This window comes from Lingula anatina, chromosome 2, assembly GCF_051362555.1.
Source record: "Lingula anatina isolate TDL-2025a chromosome 2, LinAna3.0, whole genome shotgun sequence".
Lineage (NCBI taxonomy): Eukaryota > Metazoa > Brachiopoda > Lingulata > Lingulida > Lingulidae > Lingula > Lingula anatina.
This window is the reverse complement of record NC_141768.1, coordinates 6,469,901-6,496,133: the sequence shown is the minus strand read 5'-3', so window position 1 is coordinate 6,496,133 and position 26,233 is coordinate 6,469,901. Positions and strand designations below refer to the sequence as shown.

General features: G+C 34.0%; 1 protein-coding gene across 1 annotated transcript in view; it reads right to left on the bottom strand.

Moving 5' to 3' along the window:
• Positions 1 to 26,233, bottom strand: part of LOC106154067 (low-density lipoprotein receptor-related protein 2) — a 57,281-nt gene that overhangs the window by 29,464 nt on the left and 1,584 nt on the right. The window contains exons 2-26 of the mRNA XM_087003714.1: positions 24,985 to 25,110; positions 22,831 to 22,947; positions 18,566 to 18,688; positions 16,788 to 16,907; positions 16,089 to 16,220; positions 14,460 to 14,620; positions 14,039 to 14,129; positions 11,983 to 12,115; positions 10,870 to 11,082; positions 10,433 to 10,644; positions 8,932 to 9,063; positions 8,330 to 8,539; positions 7,783 to 7,978; positions 7,136 to 7,312; positions 6,851 to 6,939; positions 5,366 to 5,515; positions 4,616 to 4,882; positions 4,281 to 4,391; positions 3,589 to 3,708; positions 3,004 to 3,240; positions 2,228 to 2,356; positions 1,763 to 1,894; positions 1,296 to 1,427; positions 581 to 700; positions 119 to 241 (exon numbers count right to left, since the gene is read on the bottom strand). Coding sequence (XP_086859840.1) covers positions 119 to 241; positions 581 to 700; positions 1,296 to 1,427; positions 1,763 to 1,894; positions 2,228 to 2,356; positions 3,004 to 3,240; positions 3,589 to 3,708; positions 4,281 to 4,391; positions 4,616 to 4,882; positions 5,366 to 5,515; positions 6,851 to 6,939; positions 7,136 to 7,312; positions 7,783 to 7,978; positions 8,330 to 8,539; positions 8,932 to 9,063; positions 10,433 to 10,644; positions 10,870 to 11,082; positions 11,983 to 12,115; positions 14,039 to 14,129; positions 14,460 to 14,620; positions 16,089 to 16,220; positions 16,788 to 16,907; positions 18,566 to 18,688; positions 22,831 to 22,947; positions 24,985 to 25,110 — 3,753 coding nt within the window. The remainder of the gene's footprint in view (positions 1 to 118; positions 242 to 580; positions 701 to 1,295; positions 1,428 to 1,762; positions 1,895 to 2,227; positions 2,357 to 3,003; positions 3,241 to 3,588; positions 3,709 to 4,280; positions 4,392 to 4,615; positions 4,883 to 5,365; positions 5,516 to 6,850; positions 6,940 to 7,135; positions 7,313 to 7,782; positions 7,979 to 8,329; positions 8,540 to 8,931; positions 9,064 to 10,432; positions 10,645 to 10,869; positions 11,083 to 11,982; positions 12,116 to 14,038; positions 14,130 to 14,459; positions 14,621 to 16,088; positions 16,221 to 16,787; positions 16,908 to 18,565; positions 18,689 to 22,830; positions 22,948 to 24,984; positions 25,111 to 26,233) is intronic.

The following is a 26,233-nucleotide window of genomic DNA, read 5'->3' as shown; positions in this document are numbered from 1 at the left end:
TGAAGGGTGGTCCAATTTCATTTCTACAGTGATAGAAAAAAATAAAATAGAACACTTCAAAGTTGCTTAATCCATATCTCCAAACCAGCATTAAATCTGGAAACCATAAACCACCTACCTGCCCTACAGGTATGGAAATCAGGTGACAATATATACCCCTCTTCACAATCACAACGGTATGAGCCTTTAGTGTTAAAACAAGTCTGGCTACATTTGCCTGGTATTTCACACTCATCCTCATCTGTGGTGAAAAATGGGAAACAGTCATGCTTTTATCACTTTTTCCATTCAAATCTTTGATCAATTCTTAATACTCCTAGTCATCAACTGGCATTTTAACCTGTTCAGTGAAACTGTAAAATTATAAACAACAATTGAACATACTACACATCCCAATAGTTATTGATGAGAGTACAAGTTATTAATATTTAAAAGGTTCTAATTCCTTTTCCAGATCACACATTAATCAACAATTAACAATTTTAAGCAGATAAACCAACATTTAAGCTCAGACCTGCAAATCCTATAATCTGTATGAAAGGGGATGACTACCATGAAAATAATGTTAAAAGTTATCTACCCATGCAGGTTTTAGTTCCATTGAGTACCTGTCCTGAGGGACAGAAACACTCCGCACCAAATGGCGTCTGCCTACACATGTTACTGCAACCACCATTAGAATCATAGCATGTGTTTGTGTCTGGAAAAAATAGAAGTTTGTTATCAATAGAGGTATATGCCACTATCCATGATGAGTCAATTTGAAGGGGATTATGCCTACAGGTGCCATTCTGCAAGTTTCTTCAGCCTGGAGCGCTTGAATTTTTTGCCTCATATCTATTGTAAACCCCATATTCAAATGGCTTTAAGTGGAACTCCGGAAAGTGATAAATTTTTATTGCACTAACATTAAGTGCGTATTATTTTTGAAAGCACCAAATTCATCAGGTTAAAGCTAAGAAACAAATTAAATTTCAAGCAATGCTTTTATGTTTACCTGATTTGTAGCTTTACTGCAATTAATACTTTATGTTTCAAACTTTTGGTTTTTGCTAAAACTCATCCATGTTTTGGTCACTAAGACATATACACAAACACACTAACATTCAATTCAGCAAAATCAGGAGATATTTTCCAACAGTCTTCCAAATCCCCCATTTTTGACCATCTTCTGACAAAAAAGAAATTGATGACCCTCAATGTAAACTTTAAAAAGATGGACTGTATTCCGGAAGACCCAGAAGATGGCCTCCGTCCACCCCTGAAAATGACCACTGGAGATGTTATCCACTTACTGCACACAGGGCTCTCATCATGACCTCTTGGACAATCAGGCTGACCATCACAGACCTGAGAGATGTTAACACAGACCCTCAGGCCGTCTGGACACAACCACTGGCCAGGTGGACACTGGAACGGTTTGGGAGCTGCAAAGTAGTCAAAGTTGAATGAATATAGGGATACTTTGGATTTCTCATCATTTTGGGTAATTCAGATCAAAAACAATCATTTAAAAGACAAATGCAATTGTAGTCTAATTTACAAGTCAAAAATTATTTCCAATTTACAGAATATTAAGATTCATTCAGAATGTAATTAACTAAGAAGTTAGCAAATTTGTGTCTATCAATTGTAAGATCAATTTCAGTATTCACTTTTTTTAACATTTTTATTCTCAAAAATATTTCAGTACAAAGTATAGGATGTAATAAAAAGGTGGCAAATCACCAATATTTACCCAATAATGATTTATTACACTTACGGCAGTTATGCCTGATGTCCTCGTCTGATCCATCTCCACAGTCGTTGTCGCTGTCACAAATCCAGCTCCTGTAAATACAACGTCCATTGTCACAACGGAATTTATCTGCAGGGCAGGTGGCTATACTTGAGTCTAGAAACAGACAAAACATTGGTCATTTATAAAAAAAAAGAAATACAAAAATATTTTACAATTTGCAGAGTCAAGATATACAAAAGTTGCATTAGTTTAGTATCAATGAAGCCAATTTGCAACAATTTTGTCTTTTGGGACTAGCTGATTTTTATTATTTTTGTAAATTTGAAAAACGTTCCTAAATATTTTTTTATTTCATTAATCATTACATCCCCATTTGTTCTACTTGCCATCATCTTCATTTCCCAGTTGGACATGTTTAAGAGACGAATAGAGAATAATTTCAAAAAGCACTAAGGACACAAAACTTTATCAGGTAAAGGTACATACCACAATCACTTTCATCTGAACCATCCAAACAATCTTCTTCTCTGTCACATTTCCAGTTGCCAGGGATACAGCCCCCACCATTGCGGCATTGAAATTCATTTGAGTGGCAGCCCCCTGGTGGCCGTGTTGCTACAAGACAAGACATCAATTTCTTATCTTTTAAGAAATAGACAAATAACAGATTCCCCACAAAACTGTATTTTCAAATGTTAAATTCTACATTACTTTAATTATTTTAATATTATTGAAATAATATATCCCTCATGGTGTGTTAAAATGCATGGCCAACAGAGGCAAGTTTGAAACCTGTGAAATAAACTTCAAGGCCATATATTATACCAACAATCTCAAGACAAGCATACAAAAAAAAAAAAGAAAAGAAAAAAAAATTCAATGAATTATAAATATAATGTATTTCAAACTATTTATCTATACCCATGTTTATAAAAAGAAAACAAATTATTGGCAATAGTGCTAAGTGTTTTGTTTTGAATCTAACAATTATAACTATTTTGACTGGGTTCCCACAGATTTAGATCAATCCATCTGGATTGACCTAACTCCCTGGGGGTTCACGCTAAATTACTGTCAGCTTCCAAGAGCCGAGCTCGCATAAAAGTTAATTACCCCCTTACAGCTTTCAATAGGCGGGACAGACATTTAAGCCGGTCAGGCTGACAGCAATCTTGTGAGACTCCCCAGGGGGATAGATCAATCTAAATATCTGTGGGAATGCAGTCTAAATCTATTCCTTTCGACTACTGTAAAGAACGTACGACAGTCCATTTCGTCTGTTCTGTCCTCGCAATCTGGGGCACCATCACAGCGATATATGATAGTGATGCACTCATGCTTATTCCGGCACTGGAACTCTGAAGAAGAGCAGTTTTTGATGGGGCAGTCCGCTTCGTCCCCCCTGTCCTGACAGTTGATGTAGCCATTGCAGACCCAGGAGAGTGGAATACAGGGCCCATTGCTGCACTGGTATTCATCAGGGCCACACGTTTTGTCTCCTAAAAAATGAAAAAAAAGTGCTTTAGTCTGAAAAAATTACTTAATTAGCTAGTGGTCAGTCATTTTGAATTTTTCATATTTTATGGCCTAAAAGATCAAAAGTAGCACATGTACTCTTTGAAATTAGTTTATCAGTAGTGTCTTTTTTAGTCATATCTGTTGCTAAATCACTGATAGTACAAGTTTGGACCAGGAAAACATTTAAATAATAATAATAATATGCTGCTTTCAAAAGATTCAGTACATAAGAACCCATAATAGCCTTACCACAACCAGGAAAACATTTAAATAATAATAATATGCTGCTTTCAAAAGATTCAGTACATAAGAACCCATAATAGCCTTACCACAACCAATCTCATCAGAACCATCCAGACAGTCATTGTCAGAGTCACACCTGTCGTTCATGGGAATACACAGATTATTGGAACACCTGAACTCAAAGCTGTCACAGGTCACATTAGGGCCTTGGTGTGAGAAAAAAATGTTAATAATGTGAATCCTTACTTTAAAATCCTAAAAAATTAGTGAGAGCTAAAAGTAAAATTACCTTAGTTTTTTTGTCTTACAAGCTTTGGCTGGTATATTTTACAAAACAATCTGACTTACCGTAAACAATTTGATTTCTTTAAGATAAAATAAAAATACAGCACTTGGTTTCCAAAAGACATCATTTATAGTTTTTAGGAGGCAGTCACCAAGGAAATACTCCATTCAGGTGATTTTGATCACACTTTTAATACTTTTCCTTATTTTCTATTTCACTTTTTCAAGTCATTCAAAATACAAATCAATAACTTTTAGTTCAATATTTGAATTTATTCAACCTGGGTGAAATTAATTATCTATGCTCACCTAAGTAGCATCCATGCACAACCTTAAACTTGAGGCTTTTTACACTAAAGGAATTTCAATATTCAAATGTGGTAAATAATATTTCTTCAAAATCCAAATATTTAGATTCTTACATCTATTACCTGTATTTTTAAGAGATTGGATAAAAACTATCACAACACTGTTCTTATTACTTATTACTTACAGCCTAGTTCATCTGTCATGTCACCACAATCATTATCACCATCGCAGCGCCAGCGTGACATCACACATTTCCCGTTATTACACTGAAACTCACTGGATGAACAAGTTTTTGCTAGAAAGGCAAAGATGTCAATTAAGTACTCAAATTAGTTAATAAAAATGCAACAGAGAGAATTTGTCCTGTAGTAAACTTTTTAAAAACATTTTATGTAGGGTGGCTATTTTGTCAAAAAATTTGAAAAACATGTTTAAATAATATATATATCTATCAACATATTTTAATACATATTTCAAAACAATTAAAAAATATTTCAGTCAATGTCTAAGGTAACTTACGTGGACATCCCTCTTCATCTGAATTGTCCAAGCAGTCATTGTCACCATCACACTGATAGCTGCCTCTCAAACAGCGGCCATTATTACACTGAAAATTTCCTGACGGACAACCTGTGAGTACTGGTTCATCAGGATTTGTTATGCACGTGCGGGCATCGCGATCCAGCTTCATTCCATATGGACAACCACAATGGCGTCCCTGTGGTGGAACAGGGAGACAGAAGTGCGAACATGCCCCATTGACCGGCTGCACGCAGTGATGCCTGGCTATACAAGAAGCAACAAAGATTTTCATTGAAGAATAAGCATGAACTTTTTTTTTGTTTCTGTAAATGTTTTTTATCTTAATAATCCAGTCATGGTAAGGACATGCATCATAAAACCTACATTAGAAATTGGACTCTGATTTGCAAAATTTTAAAATATTAATAAGAAAAAGACTAATTCTATAGCCTATAGACCTGCCTGGCTATGTTGCAGGTTAGAAATATGCTTAAATTCACTGATTCAGAAACTATATGTATTAAGTTTGCATTTAATGGAAAATATTTTAAACAGCATATAGTTAACTCATAACTCCCAGTCATCTTTTTAAATCAGCCTGCCAAAATTGAAAAACCATCTTAGTTATCTACATAAAACACATAAAACAACAAAATTGCAATCTTAAACATCAATGAAACAAAAGAAAAAAAATCATATACAGAAAACAGAAAAAAAATTCCCTCCTAACTACAGAGGATTTCTCACCTGGTTTGGTCTGCAAAGCTGGGTCGAACACACGCACTTCCATCAAGTTGGGTATCCCAGTGCGAACTGGAATTTCTGATCTTAGACTCGGAGCTGTCTTGTTAATTCTCATAATAGACTCCAATCTCCAGTCAGTAAAATATAAGTAATCTGGATTGAAAATCAAAAGGTCTATTAAGAGCAATTTCTATATCTTTTTCAATAAATTCCTAATGCATACATCCTTACATCCAGGTAAAGAGAACTGGAATCGCTTGTATATCAAGGATCTTAGTCCATATGATTCCATTCTTCAGTACTTAACAAATCAAATATCACCTCAAGTAATCCTGTTTATACATACATACATGGGCTTTGCCAAAACAATTGGAAAAACATCAAAAAATGCAATATACTGTTGGCAGCCCCTTCTTTCATTGTTTTCTATAAATGGGAACAAAATGCCAAGTGCAAGCATCAAGATCATCCTATGCATTTGTATTACTGAAGCTAATTCCTGCTCGTTTAAACTGACTAAGTTATTAAAAAGAATATTACCATTAGTCTGCCGGAATATCAATTTCAGTCTTAATTTTTTCGAGAAAAATATAATCATAAACAATACAATGACAATGGCTAATTGGAATAATCCATACACTGAATTAAATTGGTAAAATGCAAGGTTAAATTGATTGTTATAGTTATTGTGTTTCAGTATTTCAATAATTGGGGCAGGGGTGGAAAACAAATACCTTGACCTTTACTCTCACTGACTTAAAACAATTCAGTTACTGCATGTTGTCTTTTAAACAAGCAGACAGGCAATAGCTTACAAACTTAAGGGAGCATGTTGAAAATGCCAGGCACATTCTGAACACAAGACCAGATTTAAACAGTTCTGTGCCTTCTTTTTATTTCATTATCTTATGGTGATAGTCAACAACTGTCCAAGATACCTTGCTAGTAAACATTGTTTTTCTTTTCTTATTTACCATATTTTGCTTTCAGAACTTTTAACGGTACATTAAAAAGATATCAGGAAACAAAGAAGAAAGAAAATGAAAATATGATAAACAAGGCCATCTGTTTCTTGTTAACCTAAAACCTTAACCAATTTGGCAGTTTACATGTAACCTTCAAGTACTTAATACTCTTGGGTGTTTTTCACACTAGGTAGTTGATATACCAAGTTCAATTATGGCAATATCCTGCTACTCTCAAGAAGTTGGAAAGCCTCAGTTGAGGGTGTAGCTTTTTCTAGCTATATGTTAAATACATATATCATTCTGATATCTTGCTAAAATGAAATTTAGTCCAAATAAGCATAATATCATACAGTTTTCCCATTTAACTACTAGTCCCCTAACCTTTATAAATAGCATTCTAAGAAAAAATAAAAATGTATACAGAGTAAAAAAAATGCTTTTTCTCAACGTCTTGTAAATTTTCAAATAGAACATATGAATTTGAACATTTTCGTCTGATGAAAATGATAAGTTACTTTACCTCCATATACAGCCAAACCAAAAGGATGTGAAATTGTATGACCAGACAATGTTCTCAGATCACTCCCATCATATCTACAATGTTGTATTCTGAAAAAAAAAAGGAACCACTAAGGTCATTTACATTCCTTTACTCAATTATTTAGTTTGAAAACAAACATACATACAAGGCACTGAAAATAACTAAAACCTATGCATGTAAGTGCTGCTTTTTCCATGGTTCTTGATGGTTTAAAAACAGTTTAAATATAACAAAATAAGGTAAGAAAAAAGTCAAAATACACACCTATCAAAAAGAGCATCACACCAGTACACTCTCCTTGCTGTTCGATCAACATCTATCCCATTTGGCCAACCAAGTTCATGTTCTCTTATGTATGTTACATTAGATCCATCGCCATAAGCACGCCCGATCCGTGGCCCAACATCAGAACTACGCAGCCATTCGGTCCAGAATATGTATCTTGAAAGAAATTAATGCACAATTAGAGTTTAAACTTATGAAAATTAATCTAGTGTTATCACACTCAAAGAATGAGTGAAGCTGGTGGTACAAACAGCCTTTTAATGGTATTTTTAACTGTTTAACATAGACATTAAATCAAATTGTTCAAATTTTTACAAAAGTACTTTCCTGGGAAAAAGCATTGCCAAATCATGCAGAGTTAACAAACAAAATTAACTTTTGGTCTTCCTGCATGTGAAATAAAAACAAATGTTAATCGGCTAATCTAAACCTTTTAAATTTTGAACATATTTAAACATCAATATAGCCCTTCAAGAAATGCAATGATGCATCTTCAGAACTATTTCGTCATTTCAAACTTTGGTCAACCTTTCCATCATTTGTCTAAAGATTCATTTACAACTTTCAAGAATCTTTTAGTAATTGATTTTCAAAAAGTCTTTTTCCAAACGTATTCTAGCACTTACCCAGAAGCAGGGTCTGTGACTATAGCCCTGGGGTTTCCAAGGTTAGATATAATTATCCGTGTCCATCCAAAGTTGCTAAGTGAGACCACTGTGACCGTACCTGACCCATGGTCAGTGTAATACAGGTTCTTGGCCACCCAGTCCACTGCCAGCCCCTCAACTGTCACCAGGTTGTTAACAATTACAGATTCTTTTCCTTTAAGTGAACAAAAAAATTAACAACCTATAGTTCCACAAAAAACATTAACATAACTGGATAAGTCTTAAATGTTTGTCAGTGTTTTTAGGTGGCAAGTCTATGCACAGGAGAGTCTTAAAAGTCTATGCAAAGGAAATAAAAATCAAAAATTAACCCAGGCTTACTTTCATAAAATATTATTAAAATTCATAATATATTTACAGAATGGCTGATACCATCTTAATATAACCTTACACAAATAGCTACATTCAAGATATCTATACAAGTCAGTAAACATAAAAACATCTCAATTAGCAAGGAAATAATGTTACTGTGAAAGAAGTACAAAGATCAAATATGCAAGATCACCTGTTCCATCTGTTTTAACTCTGCTAATTGCATCCAAGGTGACATCAGAGTAATAGATATAGTTGCTTTCAGCATGATAGTCTGTGCCAATGAAACTACTGATTAAGGAATAAACAGGATACATGGCATCCACAGTGTAGGATACAGCATCTTCTAGAGGAATGCCTCGGATTCTGTTTGTTGAGACAGCAATGAGAAATTTGTCTATTTCTGAAATTGGTAAAGGTGTTGCTTGTAAGGTCCGAATCAATGAAGTACATGAAGTAGAATGTTTTTAAAAAAACTAACATAATTTTAAAAATCAAAGGACGGCAAATAACTAAAATGGCAAATAATTTCAAAATAACCTTTCGAATTTTGAACTAACCTTTTCACTTGCTAAACTGAAAATATAGGACAAATTCATTTTTATTCCTAAACATTTAGATATTCTGGTCATAATTGGTTGAAAAATTTTTAAAATAAATTTATAAATAGTAGTTCCTATATAGATGACTACCCTGGATACAAAGCATACCCACATGTACTTAGATCATTAAGTCACAGATATTAAATATCAAATATGCACCTATGGGGCCTTTTTTAGAGCATTCTATACGTACTGGTGCAGGTTTTCTGGTCATTCGTTATCTGGTAGCCAATATCACACATACACCTATAGCCGAGTCCACTGTCCGTAGTATGGGTCACCACACACATATGGTCACAGCCAGCTCCAGCACAGGGGTTGGACACTGAAATGTAATAAAAACAAACCCACATCAATCAAACCCTGGGTATTGTATTATCTTACCGTTGACAACAAAATTATACAAACGCTTGAAATGTGCACAAAAGAAGTCTTCAGACAGATTTTGATAATTTTTTTTTTTTCATTCATACTTATGCAATCACGCCATGTATCTGAAAATGGCACCATCAGCTACAAAACATGCTAAGCAATGCATGAAGGAGGGTGACATAAAAGTATACCAGCACTTACCAGCATGGTAAGTGATCATCCTTTACCCTGGGAGAAAGATGTACATTTATCCCTCCTGACAATAGTGATTGCATATTGTGAATTGAGAATGTACTTTTAAAGCAGTTTATCCAGGGGTGTCACTGCAGCTATTTTTAAAAAAATTTTTTTGGGTAAACAAATTATCTGATAATGTTACAATACCTACCAGGCGCAACTGCTAACCAACCTGTGACATTTATTAAAGTAACCCTTTTAAAGACTGGGTTCCCATCCCTAGATCAATCTAACAGGGTCTGTCTATCTCCATGGGGTTTCTCACTAAATTGCTTCCAGCTTATGTGGCTTAGCTGTCTGGGACACCAACTAAAGCTGCTAAAAGATAGTTAATTACCCCCTATCAACTTCAGTAGGCATGAGAGACATCTAATCCGTTTAAGTTAATTGCAATTAAGTGATAATCCCCTTGGAGATAGTTCGATCCAAAGTTAGTACGATAGTCTCTGGGAATGGTCTCAAAAAGTTACTTATTCAGCTCATGGTCAGTGTGTTAAAGCAGTGACCTGTATCTAGCTAGCCCCCGGTATATATCTATCACAAAACAATGAAGTTTTCAAAGATGATTATGTCCTGTTAACACTTTGACACTGCAACTCATACAAACGCATAAAGAAATCAATCTCTTTGTTCTGATTTCATCAATAATCAAATGGGAAAAAATAATGTTATTCCTTTACCGCAATTGTCCCAGCTCTGAAAAAGCAATTTTTACTGCCCCAGCTCTCTAAAAGCAATTTTTTGCTTTTCTTCTTCAAGAACACAGAAATTTGGATTGCAATATCTTGATAAAGTGCACTGTTCAATCTGATTATAGGCCATAAATTGTTAGTCTATCTACTTTTTAGATAATACTTAAAATACTATTAAGTGCAAAGAAATTAGATGCCGATTGGCAGTGTTATGATCATGCTGGTTCATCTGTATCAGGCAATCCAACATTAATGAGAATATTTTATATGACAAATCCAATAAATAAATATAATGAAAGAATTTAAGTGAGCACTTTTGAAAAAAATAGCGACATGGATCCGGGTGGGGGGTGGGGGGTGGGGGGTGGGGGTGGGGGGGGAGAGGTCTCTTACCTTGTGGTTGTCTTGCAGAATGTTTCACCTTCAGTCCCCTCATTTTTCCATCATGATTGCTGCCATAGTTGTACAGAGAAGAGGCAGAATCTTCTGACTTGCTAATGCTCAAGATTGCCAGTTTGGTCCAATCCACTGCATACAACCGGTCCTCAAATACAGTGAGACTTCTGGGATTGGGAAGGTGACGCACTCCTGACAGAATAATTCGTCTAGAAAAACAAGCATCAAATGAAATGGTTTTTTTTTACTCAAGATATTTCATACACATTTTATTCAGAAACAGTCTTATAAAAGACAAAAATTTTAAAGGTATTTATGAACATACAAATGAAAATATGGCAAAAATCACATTTCAAACACAATTTACAAATTTAACAGGATGTACATAATTTTTTACATTACTAGTGCTTAAAAGATTTAATATCTCCTTTTACCTATGTTGCCCAGTGTAGCTCACACTCTCAATCCTTTCCATTTTGTAGTCTGACCAGTAGACCCTCTTGTTCACATGATCCAAGCAGACACTGGTGGGAGCGGTCACTTTTTCTGTGGCCAGCACATGCCGGTGACTGCCGTCCATAAAAGCTCTCTCCACCTTGGAAAAATGACGCTTAGTCCATTTCCCATGATCAGTGAAGAACATATACCTAAAATTAATAAGTATTGTATCATTATACAGATTAAAAAAAATTACTGAAATTTTTAATTTTTCTATTAAAATAGAAAAATGTTACAAAGACAAGTGCCTTGGTGGAAGAGGAACCATAGGTTCTGAGACAACATCACTATTCATGGCCTGGGCTTTGTATGTCTAGACTCAAAATAGCATAAACTACCTACTACTTTGGCTACAGAAAAATAAATATTCCTTTAACTTCTATCCATTTACCACTAAACAGGAATTAATCAATTGTTTTGACTAAAATATTTAACTTGAGTGACATCTAAGTTTGTAAAGGAGATGATAAAGAGAGCTAAATATATATTAGTTGCCAGGGAAAAGTGTTTTTTATCAAGCATAAAGTAATTAGCTTTTGATCTCCATGAACACATATCAATATTATTTCAATATTAATCATCTTAAAACAGATTCAAGATGCAAATATTTGTTTATCCTAAAGTCACTCTCATTAGTAGAGATTGTCAACGAAATCATATGCAAAGTACATATATCAACACTTCAAGAGAGTTTGACTTCCCTTATGGTATAAAACTTAGACATGTAACTTCATGTGTCAGACATCTTGATATACAATTCACCATTTAAAATGAAAGATTTTTCTACAATAATAAGGTTATCAGTGGTAATACATTTTACATCTAAAATACTTTTTTTTTCAGTTTAGCTGTGGTTTTTAACTTATCTCATAGGAGTTGTGCTAAAATTCAGAAGAAAATAATTTGATTTATTTACTACCAAACTCAGAATTTTATTTTAAAAAAATTTGTATAATTTTCACAAATCTCAACCATGGTCTTTTATACTTTCAAAAAAGGCAGAAAACGACAGGCAGAAATCTACAGAAACATTCTTGTGTGTCTCTTACCCAGATGTGGGATCAACTGCCACACTGGTGGGCTGCCATATGTCTACAGTGATGAGGTTCCTCTGGTGCTGTCCATCTAATGTTATCAAATCTATTCTTTGTCCAGCCAGGTCAACTACATACAAATTATTTCCTGAAAAATAGAACACATTTGCGTCCCTGAGCTTGAAACTTGACTGATGTCATCAACCTCGAGTTTCTCAATACTTGCCTTGATTTACTTTTCTGTGTCCCTTTTTTATATGTCCATTTTGTGACATCATAATTTCCTTTCCCCCTCAACATTAATAACTAGATTATTGCCTTAAACAGAAAGCTTTTTTTTACATAATATCTAATTTAATTCAAAATATAAATTAGCCTTTTAACGTAGCCCCTTTATTCTACTGCAATTTGAAAGGTACAAATAGCTGTAGGTTATGCATTATTGAATGATAGGGAAAACTCGGGAAATTTTGAAACAATGACCACTGTTTGCAACGTTTCAATCTACAATTTAAGTGTAGAAAACAATGCACACTCTAAAAAGGTCTGTTTGCCATGGTTTTCACAATCTTACATCATCAGAATGAAATACATTTTTAAGTTTCCCAATAATTCCCATTTCCACTTGAGCAAATTCTTCTGTATTTCTTTTATTTGGCTCTAAGCCAAGTGCCGAGTCAAATGTGGGTCTGCTGTTGTCTCAACCCCCCTATTCTCACCATTTTCAGAAAACATTATCTACAGCTCCCTTTACACTTTTATAGTAAATGATGACAAGATAAACAATTGTGAAAAATGTTTTCAGGTGAATATGGGCAATATTGAGTGAAAAAAGGGTAATCTAATTGGATCATATTACTAATACAAAGCAAAAACCAACATATAAGGGGGAAAAACTACGGAATGGATACTAACTAGAAAGTAGTTTATTAGTATACATCTAGAACTTGCCTATTTAACTGTGGTAATGCAGGAAGTATTCATGTGACCTGACACTGTCAGGAACAATCCATATTACCCAGTGTCATTTTTTTGTTTTGTTTCTGCAACAGTTTTTTTTTATAATGAACCTTGAAGTGACTCATGGGAAGTCTATTGTGTTTTTAGCTGGCAATTACAAATGCTGAGAATCAAATGCAAATGAACTTTCTCAACGTTTACAGAATCATGTAATTAAATGGAAAGGAAGAGCATTAACATGTATTACAGATAAAATTTATAACAATTTAGAATATATCTGAAAACAACTACAAAATTTTCTCAAAACAAAATCACTCAACTATCATAGTTGAGAAAGAATTGAAAAAAAAAACTGCACTTCTTTTTTTTTTTTTTCTCATATTACTCCAAAACACTTACCCACAGGCAAACATGCTTTAAATTTCAAAAAGTCTTAGGGTCACTTTCTAAAATATTTCAGAAAAATACTTAATTTCAAATCTTGCCTTTTGGGCCCTAGGTGGAATGTTTAAAGTGCAGTCACATAAATTTACCAACATGATTAACCATGAAGCCACTTCAACAGGTAGCAACAAGTGAGAAACTTTAACCATGTTATGACACCAGACACGGATGGATACTTTTGTCTGGGAGAGCACCTGTGACAGGTTTTGATCTTATCTTTGCAAATGGTGTGCGTTTGACTATTTACATCACTCCAACAATAACCAGAATCTATTTTTTATTCTTCATTAGCATGGTGGTTTTAAACGGAAAATAAATTAGTTTTGAGAAATTAATATCACACCCCTGCTTTTTACTGAATAAGCATTATCCAACCTATAATTATTTGCCTAAAACACAAAGAGTTTTTTTTAACTTTAATAGCAATGTCACCAATGCTTCAGCTGTAAAGTAATTGTAGCAACTAATGGCCTTGTCCAATAAATTTATAGTGGTATCAAGTAGTACAAGGTAGACATGACTCATTTCAATCAACATACAAGTACAAACATTCTCACACAGGTCTCTACTGACAGACTTTTTTCAATATGTTATTCCTATATGGCCTACCTGAAAAACTTTAGGGATAAAATTATAACACATAATAACAAAAGTTATTTATATTCACCTATCCAATCCACTGCCACATCTACTGGATCACTGACACCTTTGATATTAAGTTCCTTTCTGTTACTTCCATCCATGCTAGCTTCATATATCTAAAGCAGATATCAAAAAAACAGTTGTATTCATTTCTAGTCTAGAATCAAGTAACAAAATATACAAAAGTGTAGTTTCCATAAAATGTAATATTCTTTGCACTATTCTATAATGCTTATCTGTTTGTATATAATTTCATGTAAAAGTTTGTATAACATGATATATTTAGTCCATGCATATGTTTTAATTGCACAATCATTACACTCAATTTTCATATAAAAGTCAATTTTTCATTAAAAAATCAAACATCCACATCCTCTGGTTATAGAAGAAAAAAAAAACATTTAAAAGGTCATTAAGAAAAATGACAAAACATATTTGAAAGATACCTTGGCATTCTTGGTATCTGACCAGTACATTTTATTACTGGTCAAGTGATAGTCCAGAGCATCTACTGCTGACTGGACGTTAACTCCATTGTTTCTATTGCCATTTTTGTCCACTTCGTAAATTGTGGTTCCTTTGCCAAACATCAACTTCATAGAACTACCTGAAAAAAAAATGACCATGTTTAGCATGGTAAAATAGAAAATAGAAAGATGGTTTAAGATAAGTGAATTATTTGAAGTTATCCATATTTGGGAGAGGTACAAATGAAAATTACAAGTATTTCAATTAAGAATGCTAAACAAATGCACAAACAAACACAAAAATAACAATAATAAATAAATTTTTTGAAAAAAAACAAAGAAGAGATGAAAAATGATACATTTATTTAATATGTTCAAGTCCGTTATAATAACAACACAATTCTTGAATGACAATTTCTGAAACAGATGTGCAAGTACAACCAACCACTGCATCAAGTCATCAAGAGCATTTTCACAATTTACAGGCCACAGGTCAAGGTCACCCTTGGCTTCAATACACAGCCTGCAGTACACAAGTAACCCCTAACTGTTCTGAGGACACAATTATGCCAACAATTTGGCTTCAAGGAAAATAACAAAACTAACACCAGATTGCCACTTCTGGCACACATTTTCCCTTCCATTTTTCAGTGTTAAAATAATCATGTTATTATCTCGTCAGTGAAGCAAGATAATATTACTGCCTAGCAGGCTAGTGCCACTTCGTGCCACACTTCACTGCCAAGCCTTTATCTCACATCACAATTCCAGTCATTACTCAAGAAACATCAACCAGTGTGGAGACTGTGGAAACAACTGCACAGTTATTACTATACTGACACCCCTTCCCTTTTGTATCCCAAAGCTATGACCATTGTCCAGAACAATGACTCATGCTGCCCGCACTTTTGAAATGATATACCAGGGTATGCATTAGGTATGGTGGCTTCCAGCACTTTATTAAAATAATTTAAATCCCTGGACATTCTGTCCCTAAATTCTCCCTCGTTTACATGAAATAACCAAAGTTAATGTCTCAGACTTAACATGTCTGAGTAAGCCTCTAGGCATGGCTACATTCTATAAATTCCTATCAAATTATATCCTAAAATTGTTTAAGTTTGTAAGTTATTGACAGATATCTACAATCAAAATATGATTTATACTAATGTATACTAAAGCCATAATAAAATAAAAATATAAATATTATCTATACCAATTCAGTATCATAAACTACAATTAACTCATAGATAACATATCGCAGATAACTCATAGACCCCATTCCCAGAGTTTAGATCGATCCAACTAGATCGGCCTAACTCCCTGGGGGTTCACGCTAAATAGCTGTCAGCCGAACGGGCACAAAAGTTAATTACCCCCTTACAGCTTGTAGCTGGACGGACATTTAAGCCAGATTATGTGACAGTAATCTAGTGAGACTCCCCATGGGGATAGATCGATCTAGAATGCACCCATAGTCTGTTTTTATTGTTGCAAGACTCAAAGAAATTGTGATCATGCTAGAAAAAAAAAGTTGCATTCACTGTCTTCTCTCTCATGACTACATATTAAAGGACAGTCTAATGAATGAAAAAACTAACAACTTACTATTTGGGGCGACACATTTCTTGGTACCCTGTAAGGTATATCCAGTATGGCAGCCGCAGGTATATCCACCATTGGTGTTTTGGCAGGTTTGATCACAAGACCAAGGTCCAAAATACGAGCATTCATCAAAATCTGTGAACAAAATTGATTAAGTATTACTATCTCAGCACATGTAGCTATGGAGGGAAAATCAAAGATAAATTCACAAGTATGATTGAAATGTATGTAAAGGAAGATGCATATGGGGAAAATGTTCTTATTATTATCATTCAATAATTTCAAAAAAATCAAACATTTTAACACATTTTTGAAGGTTTATAATGATTTGTTATTCACATAAAATACTACTTGCCATGATCCCATCTTGTTTCATCTCTTAGGATTATCTTTTTTGTGTGTATTACTAACAAAATATTGATTTTGGAAGTAAAATTGATCAAATGTGTACAAAATTAGCAGGTAATTAGACAAATTACAAGTCTGGGAGCTGTGTGTGCAAATAACTGTCAGCCTAACAAACATTTTCACTGCAGGTAATATTTTGAACTTGCAATAAGAAGTAAAGGTTTCAAATATCAACAAGAAAGATCAAATGCAGTCAAGGAAATGACAAGAGAGATAAACCAAGGCAATGCCATGCAATGGGAACTTCAATCATTTTCACAGATATTTTAGTTTTTCAGTCATCCCCATACTAACCAACACAAGTCCTGTTATCAGCAGGATCAAGAGTAAAGCCAGTGTTACAATAACAGGTCCCGCCTGTAGGGGTGGGCTGGCAATGGTGGTCACAGGACAGTGCACTACAAAAGGTGCCACCTACAAAAGAAAAAGATGATGTATGTTCAAATTAATGGCACCAGGCCCTGAAAATGAGAGCAGGTACCATAGGGGAGGGATGTGCCTTTTGTGCCATGTTAATGTACTTCTTGTACCCTGCTATATCACAGTCACTGTGGTATTGAGATACTGGTAATGTGCCAGTGTTATAAGAATGTTTGGGGTTTTTTTCTTTTTGTTATTTCCTGCAGTGCATCATATGATGATTTCCTTATCTTATGTGTATATATGAGACTTACAAGAAGAGCACAATTCAAAAGAATTTTGAAAATGTATAGACATGGTTTAATTTCAAAATTTTTATATAAGAAAAGTGCACGAACAAAAAAAAAAAAAAAACAATAAAGAAGATCATCATAAGAAAATTTTGTCTGGGCATGTTTTCAAACATTTCTGGGTACATTTCAAAAATCACCAGGGAGAGTCTCTTCAATTCGATCATTAAATATGATACAGAACTGCAGGTAGAACAGTGACATTCAAGTATTCTTGGTATGGTAATACTACAGTGTCATGCAGTGGTCAAGACTGGTCAAGACTGGTCAAGACTACTCAAACCACCTGTTGCGAATGGCTGTACTTAACAACCTGGTTGGGCCAGTCGGCCTTCAAAATACCCTGAGGCTGTACATGAGAACTCGCATATATAGACTCTGCCATGTGTATGGGAGCACTGCAGTGTTATTATGAAAATCTGGGTTATGTGAGAGACTTGTCTGTATGGGTGATGTTGCTTTGGGTATCAGCATATCATTGCTGTTATGAGTTATATTCAATATTGCTGCTGCTGCAGAATTTAAAAAAAAAAAAACAGGATTTGCAATACTGTTTCAAGTAAAATTATCCTATTCTATCCATGGCAAAAATCAAGATGTTAGTTTACATCAAATTTTCTTCAATTCCATCATGTGGACTTGTAAATATATTTCTTTCAAAAACCAAATCTTTGCACAGAATTCAGAAAGATGCAATTTTCTTCATTTAGGTCATATTCAGTAAAAAATGACGGTTAACCCCAAAAAAGAACCTTCACTAGAGTTGTCGTCTGCATATCCCTAGATATCAATAAGCAATTTCTTTCAAATGCAAGAAATCTTCTGATAGAGCTCACCAAAGCTCTGAATGTAATTGACTTTCATGAGACTTCATCAAAATGGCCCCATATATTGTAATATTCTCCCAGGAAACAACTGACAGAATTACTCTTCCAGAATGTCATCACTGAGCTTGCAATCCATTCATCATTCCTACACCATACTACGATAAGCTTTAGGAGTCTGTGCTCTTTGTAGAATTGGAAAAGGATGAGCAATTAACTTTGGATTCTAAGCTATGTGTCTTCTATCACAAGTAATTTGTTTAAATATTTGTTACAAATATATGAGCAACATGAGAACCTTTTAGAAGCTAACATTACAACAAAAAGAAAGGCACTGTAGCAGCCTAAAAGGAAGAAGAAACTTTTCACTTCCCAACATGTTCCTTCATTTTGTGATCAAAATGGATTTGCTATTAGGGTAAACTTTAAGTTACTATTATAATTATGTGCACATCTTATTTACTTCCCCAAAAAACTTTTTGGTTGATAATTTTTGTGCAAATCAACATAAACAAAACAATGACAGGCTGTGACTTACTACATGAGGTTGCTTCATCACTCCCACGCATGCAATCTCTGTTTCTATCACAGACTTTGGTTATGTTGATACACATTCCATCCTCAGTACATGGCCATTCCTCAGGGCCACAGGAATAAAAACCTGTAAAATATAACGATAAATAATGTACAATATTTCAACGTTATCAATTAATTTCATTCTCTAAATCATAGTAAATGATGAATTATGTATAATATATTAACATTATCAATTAATTTTATTTTCTAAATTCTTTTTCATCCAACTGATTTTATACAACCTTCAAAATAATTCACCTCTGAATAGTTCTGATCATTTGACCAAGGTCTAATTGACGGTACAGATTGGTTAAAACATAAAGATAAACATCTCATTTCTACTCTATAATATGATATTCTCTTGACAAACGCAGCATTTCCCCAGATAAATCAAGGAGGTTGATTGTGCATTTATACATGACACACTTATTTTAGCAATAGATCTATTAATTCCAGGAACACTGCTAAGTCTCGTGCATTGCAAGAGCTAAAATGATAAGACTTTTTGTGGTAAGGTTTACATCAATGACTGAACACGCATAAGAATTTGAATTTTCATCTAGGCACCCAGGCAGGCAGGATTTGTTCAAATTTGAAGCATTGTCTCTGCATCTTATTCAAACTAAATATGTGTATCTTCTTTTTACTAACTCCAGGGATTATTTGCTTTTTGGCTTTGGATAGTATACAAATACTATAAGTTCCAGAGGAAAAAAAGCATGAATTAATCTTTAGAATACAAGCTTCTTGAATCCTAATTCTATATGTCAGGGAGAGTTAACTGATGGTAACTTATTCACACTATAAACTGCTCCTCATGAGCCTACAACTTTAATGCATTCACAACAATCCCAACTTAAAACTAAAATAGGATCTGATTAAAATCATTAGATAACTGGATTATTTAGGGACCTTTCTACACTTCAGAATTGAAAATCCCAAGTGAAATGGTTTGGCCACCTTGTGATGTCAGTTAAAATATGTCCAGCCTAATTTAGTCCCACTGTGAACATGGCCTCAGTTCATGCAAAATACTTCCATGCACCTAAATCAAAGCTTAGATCACATTTTCACCCCATGCTACTTCACAGAACTCACTGGAGAGAAAGTAATACTCAGAGTCAACAAACTCTCTAAAGTTAATATACCTAATCTTTTGATAAACAAAGGAGTGTATGTATTGTTCTTCTAACTATTAAGGTTTTGACTCCATATGTAAAGAACTTCCCTCCTGGCTCTCTGATTAAAAGGACAGAGAAAAGCACAACCTTTTACTTTTACACTCTTTTACCACAAGCACTCAAAACTGGAGTGCTGTGGATAAAAATAATAAAGTTGATGGTTTTTCTTTTTTTTCTTCCCGTTACCAAGTCTTCTAACTTACCTTCCTTGTCCATTAACATCAAGTGATACTGATGGCTGCTGGTATGCAAAAATGAATGCCTTTAACATCCTGGGGATTTCAACCCAAATTGTTGTTGAACTTCAGATTTCAAAGAACAAGTTTTTTGATAGGGTCAATGCTCTTGGGAATTGTGGAAATATAACCTGTTAGCGAAGAGCACCCGAATAGTGCTCTTCTGTCATAACAATTATGCGCCCAGAATTCGGCAATATACTCCATAGTGTTTCAGTTCTTCTTTTTCCAGAAAATTACTTGACAGAAGGTCAGGTTGTGTTATATCTTATCTCTTCCTTTTCCGACTCTTTTACCGACTAGTAGCCAGCTAACTTACCATCCCTCCTTTCAAGCTTGGCTCCAACTTATGTTGGATTGTACATGTAGTTAAATGCTGCCCCTAACCCATCCCCATACTAAAACCCTTTATTAAATGTCATTGCACAGACTAACCATCAATGACAAACTTTTGACAATCCTTCAAAATGGTCTTTTAATTTCGTTGCCTAGCTGTCAAGCAGATCATCTTTATTTTATTTTCAACATCAGCTTGACAGTGAGGAATCAAAATCAATACAAATCTGACTGGATCCTAATATGTTACTATTCTATCATCATTCACAACTGCATATAAAATGTGACATGGCTAAGGCTCCTCATGGAGCAGTATATTCTAGTGATACAGCTGTATCAGCATACTTTGAGAGAATGATAACTTAGTTTGACTATTATCGGTACTTCAGGGAGCGTTCACAATGAATCTATCATACCAGCTAGAGCACACTTATTCCAAGAGGACTATCGCTGAATGTAATCAGACTAACAGATATATATCCCTCCTACTGGGGTTCAGTAGGATACAGAAAAGCTGGTGATTGGAAACAAGAGAGGGCATGTTAATCTGTTAATATGATTGCATTCAGCGAGAGACCCTGTGGATTTAGAGCACACCAGCTTGTATGATAGATTCATTCTAAACATATCTTAAGATAGCAATGATTATTTTCATCTACTTTGGCCATACAAAAATCTGTACTTGTCCATAAAAAATACCAAATATTGATCTAAAACACAAGCCATACCTTACTCTTTTGTGAAACTGGCCCAATATTTTTATCTAAGTAGAATACTACAACCACTGATTTTATCATGATGAAAATAGACTACAACACAGCTTTAAAGTTTAGCTTTGATTTTTTTGGATGAGTGGCATTTTTTTCATAACAAAGTATTGCTGAAAATTGAGAAATTGTACAGCAATGTTCATCAAATTTGCAGTACAGTTTGTTAAGAAGAGAAAGTGCAATCATGTGTAAGATAAATGATTATTGTAAAACAGGAAGAAATCTGTCATGTATGGAACAAGATGAAATATGCTGTACATGTACAACTAAAACTATATAGCAGCAAAATAGCATTCTATCATTTTTCTAGTTATTTAGCTACCTCATACTGCTGAAACATTCAATTTATAAACCTAAAACTAATGATATATATAACAACCTTTTTCTAAAAACTGCTCTATTTCAACATTCTGAACTTTTCCATTTTAAGACAATGAGGCATGATGCGTATCAAATCACTTTCCATGACATCAAAAATAATTGCATTTTTCATAAAATAAGCAGGTGATGAACATGAGTGAGTTTTGGTAACGACACATTTTCCTGATAAGTTGATTCAAAATCATAAGTAATTTATTCATTTTCCCGTTAACTGTTTGGATATATAATACTTACAGTTATCAAGTCAGCACCTATATAAATTCTTTAGATGTGCCTTTTTTTTGAAAACATGGCTCATGTTTTTTATGTATTCTGGATCTTTTACAAAGTCTATTGTTGGAGTGTTTCATTCATATTTTAGTTATGTTATTAATTCCATAGTAATCACAAAAAGAGAAAAACTTTCAAAAGCATTCCAGGCTTTAAAACACTAGCATAATAACAAATTTTCCAGCATGTTTTGCTCAAAAGACAAATGTATTATTTAGCATTAATGGTACTACTATTTTGGCTTCATCATGGGTATACAATACTGAAGAAAATTGTGGAAAGAAGATAGTATGTACAAAGCACTGTTTGGTTTCCTTTACATAAAACCAAAAATTTAACAGGTGTGCGTACATGTGTGTGTATATGTGTATGCATGTGTGTAAATGTATGCCCCAATATTTATGCATCCATTTATGCTAGTGTGGGTGTATGCACCTTAACTTGGGTCTCAGCTTCACTCAAATCTGTACTGACAGGGACTTTTTTATAACCAATCTACTAGTAGTATGTGGCCACCCATAAGCTGAAGGCACAAACTGACAATCTGAAGTACTTTCATCCCTAGACCACTAGCTGTTAGCATTTATAACCAGATCTCCTAATATAGCCTGGACTTAGTTTTTCATTCTAGCTTGCTTATTAAAACTTGCATTTGAATCAAAAGCTGTTAAGATTTTATTAGCAAAAGGTAAAATGTATTAAGTTGTTCACAACTAATATTGTATAAAGTGATGCCTTTTCCTAAATTATTTGAATTCCAGCGCCCATTAATCCCCCCTCCCCCACCTCAAAAAACCTTACATAAGCAAATAACTTCCTTAAATGTCTGACAATATGAAATTAGATCCAAGATTTTGAGATTCATACCTTGACAGTTAGTAAAAAGGTATGGATCTTCAGGTAATAAATCCAACTTCTTTATAAATAAAGAGGAACCTGTGCACAAATTCAGTTGGGTAACTGTAGCATTCTTAATTAATCCTTTTTCAATCATAATGATGATGAGCTTATTGTTATCACTAATAAAAGATCAAAGAGTTCAAAATCCTTTACCACAGCCTTGTTCATCAGAGTTATCTCCGCAATCGTTGGCACTGTCACAGACCCAACTCTGAAATGTACATTTCTTGTTGCCGCACTGGAACTGGTCCCCATTACAAGCTGGATAGGCTGGAAAAGAATGCGACAAGTATGAAGAGACACTTACATTAAACTTAAAGGAGCAATGTATGAATTCTTTTTATTTAAAAATATAATCAACACATTTTCTTCAGGTCTTTAACTAATGTTTTTTTTAGTATCTAGTATTAAGCAACTATATCACTCTAGCTATCAAGTTCAAAAGTCAAAAAATACCCATCACACACAAGTTTTAGCAGGGGTAGTGATTTCAAGAAAGGACACAGAAATATTCTATACACTGAGTCCTAAAAAGGCCCATTAAAAAGATGAGACTTACTTTCAAAAATAGAAGTTTTTTTTATATTTAAAAATGTGTGAAGTAACAGGGTGACTTTAATCTCTGTTAAAGCATGGATTTTTTACTCCTCTAAATATATGAGTTATAAAAATAACTGGTTCAGAAACAGAAATTTAAGAAGAGGTTGAATGAGCACTTTTTATCCTTTGTAACCTTAAGCTTTCTTTGTTCCCATCTCTGAGGACATCACTTAAAAGAAAGAAATGAGCTTTAAATAATTTACCATATTTCTGGAATTAAAAATAGTCTTGAGGAAATGTTTGAATGAATAACCATTTTCTCAAGACTATTTTGGAGGTTGTTTGTTTTGTTTAGAAAACAGTCTCTCAGAAGGTCTTTTGGATGACACTGCAAGATTTTAGGACAAAGACCCAGTTTGCATATCTGGTTTTGTAAACATATCCTTAGATGTACATATGGCGCCTTGCATTGTATTTGTAGAAAACATCACAAACAAGTTCAGGCACATTTCAAAGATTACTCAATATACAGGTACAAAGATACCACAAACAATAAAAATATTGGATTGAATAAACAAAAACAAGTTTTAAAAATCTGGATTCTAAGGTTGAGGTATTTTAAATCCCCATGCAAGCTGTAGCAAGCATGCATGATCATGTTTCCCCAGACTGCCTAAATGTCACCCACAAAATTGAATTAATTTTTTTTTACCCATGATCTGTTCCGGGCCTCCTTTCCAAGCCTTGATGATTAAAGTTTTGCAAAAGCTTAGTTCAAGTTCAAACAACAACCATGCCCCAAATATCAACATCACCTGACCATAAGATAATCATCTGTGTGATTTGTTTAATTTCATTTTTATTTTCAAAATTAATATGTGTATATAGTTGGTCTAGTTTAACATCTCATAGCCAGTTGAAAAGTAAAAAAGACTTCTACTGAACATAAAACCAGATGTTCCCATGGAAATCAAACCCTTATACTAACAATGCTCCTGTAACCATTTTCTTTCCTCACCACCAGGCTAGTGCCATAGTAGACCATAGTAAAGCTTTTGTACCTTTTTTTCCTTTACTTTTTGGTAAGAATTGTTAAAACAATTACCAAAATAAAGAAGCCAATCCTGGTTGGAAATTTTAAACAACTGTATTATTGAGACAAGTTCTAGGCACAGCCGTAGGTATGCAACTCTTTTATTCTCATACTGGTTACATTTAACTATATGGGTTTCAACTGTGTGAGGGAATGCACTATGTACTGTGCAAGTTCCAGCAGACTGTAAAATAAGGCAACATTGGATATTAAAAAAGGGAACCAATCATGGGTTCATTTTACCATTCTTTTTTTTCTCAATGTCAATTTGGGTCATTTAATCTTGTTTTTTAATGTTATTTAGTGTAAAAACAAACAGTTTTATAAACATTCAATGTACTTAAAACCACATCATCCTGTGAAAATATCAATTCAACTTTTAAATAATTAACACAAGGGTTTACTTTTTATCAGAATGCCAAAGAGTAAACTGCACCCAAGTAAACTTTTGTGCAGCCATAAAGTCAATTATATTAACATCCATAATTTGAAAAAAAAAAAAAAATGAATCATAAAGATCCACACAGGGTCTTAGAAGTACTGTCTAACAAACTCCAAGATACGCATCATTGCACTTGATCCTTCACACACACACACACACACACACACACACACACACACACACACATCACTATATTATAATGATAAAATTGCTGATATTTATTTTTCCTTACTGCAGTTATATTCATCAGAGCCATCTCCACAGTCATCGTCATGGTCACAACGCCAAGTAGAAGGAATACAACTACAGGTATTATTACATGGGAAGCTTTGGGCATCACAACTACCATCTGGACAGGCTGAAAAAAAAAATCAAAAATTATATAAAATAATTCCTCAAGTTCGTTTTTTCTCATATTTGTACAACATACAAAAAAAATGGAAAAAACTGCTCACATCTGCATCATTGTATTGATTTTTCTTTACAAATTGTGCATATAAAGAGATAACTTTTGTTCTGTAACCATCACCATTTCATGCATAAGGGACATTTAACTAAATCAAGTTGAAAATGAATGAGAATAGCAGTTCCTCATCTAAAATCTTTTTTTTTTGGGGGGGGGGGAGGGAGGGGGGCAATTAATAAGAAAGGAAACTGGAGCAAACAGATCTCTTTTTTGTTTCTCTTTTTCTTTTTTTCAAGTTAATATAAAAAAGAGACAACCATTTTTTTGCAATGCCTGGATATCAGTTGGGCAGAGGTCCACAGGCCACGTGGCTCCAGACGGGATCACATGCAGGAGTCTGACATTTTTTCTGGTCAGAATTATAATTATTTACATTTTCCATAATAAGAAAGGAACAAAGTTCGTTGCATGTGGTACTCAGAGTTTAGGGGGCTATGATAAACTATTCAGGCCATTCTTTCAAGCATTTGTGTATGTTCTATAGCATTTCAGACATGTTGCTCTCACAGCTGTGTAGCATTACATGGACCTTTTACACAACATCAAGTTTTCATTTCAGAAATCTCGTTTCAGATGCAGAATTAAAAAGAAGATGGAAATTTTCAAGCTTAAAGTTGAGGTCGTTTGTCTTGGTAGGAACCAAAAAGATGGTACCTACATTATTTTGAGATATTTTTCAAAATTAAAGCAAGAAGAAAAATTATAACTCATCAAGAAAAAAAAACTCACTAGTATATCAGGGGCACCTATGAACCAAACAGTTTTACCATGTTTTTAGTTTAATTGCAATTTATACATTTCTAGTTAATTTCTGCACAGTGCACCCATATCCACACATACAGGTTTCCAATCTCAACTACTGATAAGCTTCTGTGTTTTTATCTAGAAGCAGCCCTTCACCCTTATAAATTACTTCATGTGCTATCTGTTTTTTGTTACGGCATCTTTCATATAACTAAATACATCACTGCATTTGATAGACCAAGGGCCAAATAGTTTTTTTTTTTTTTAGCTC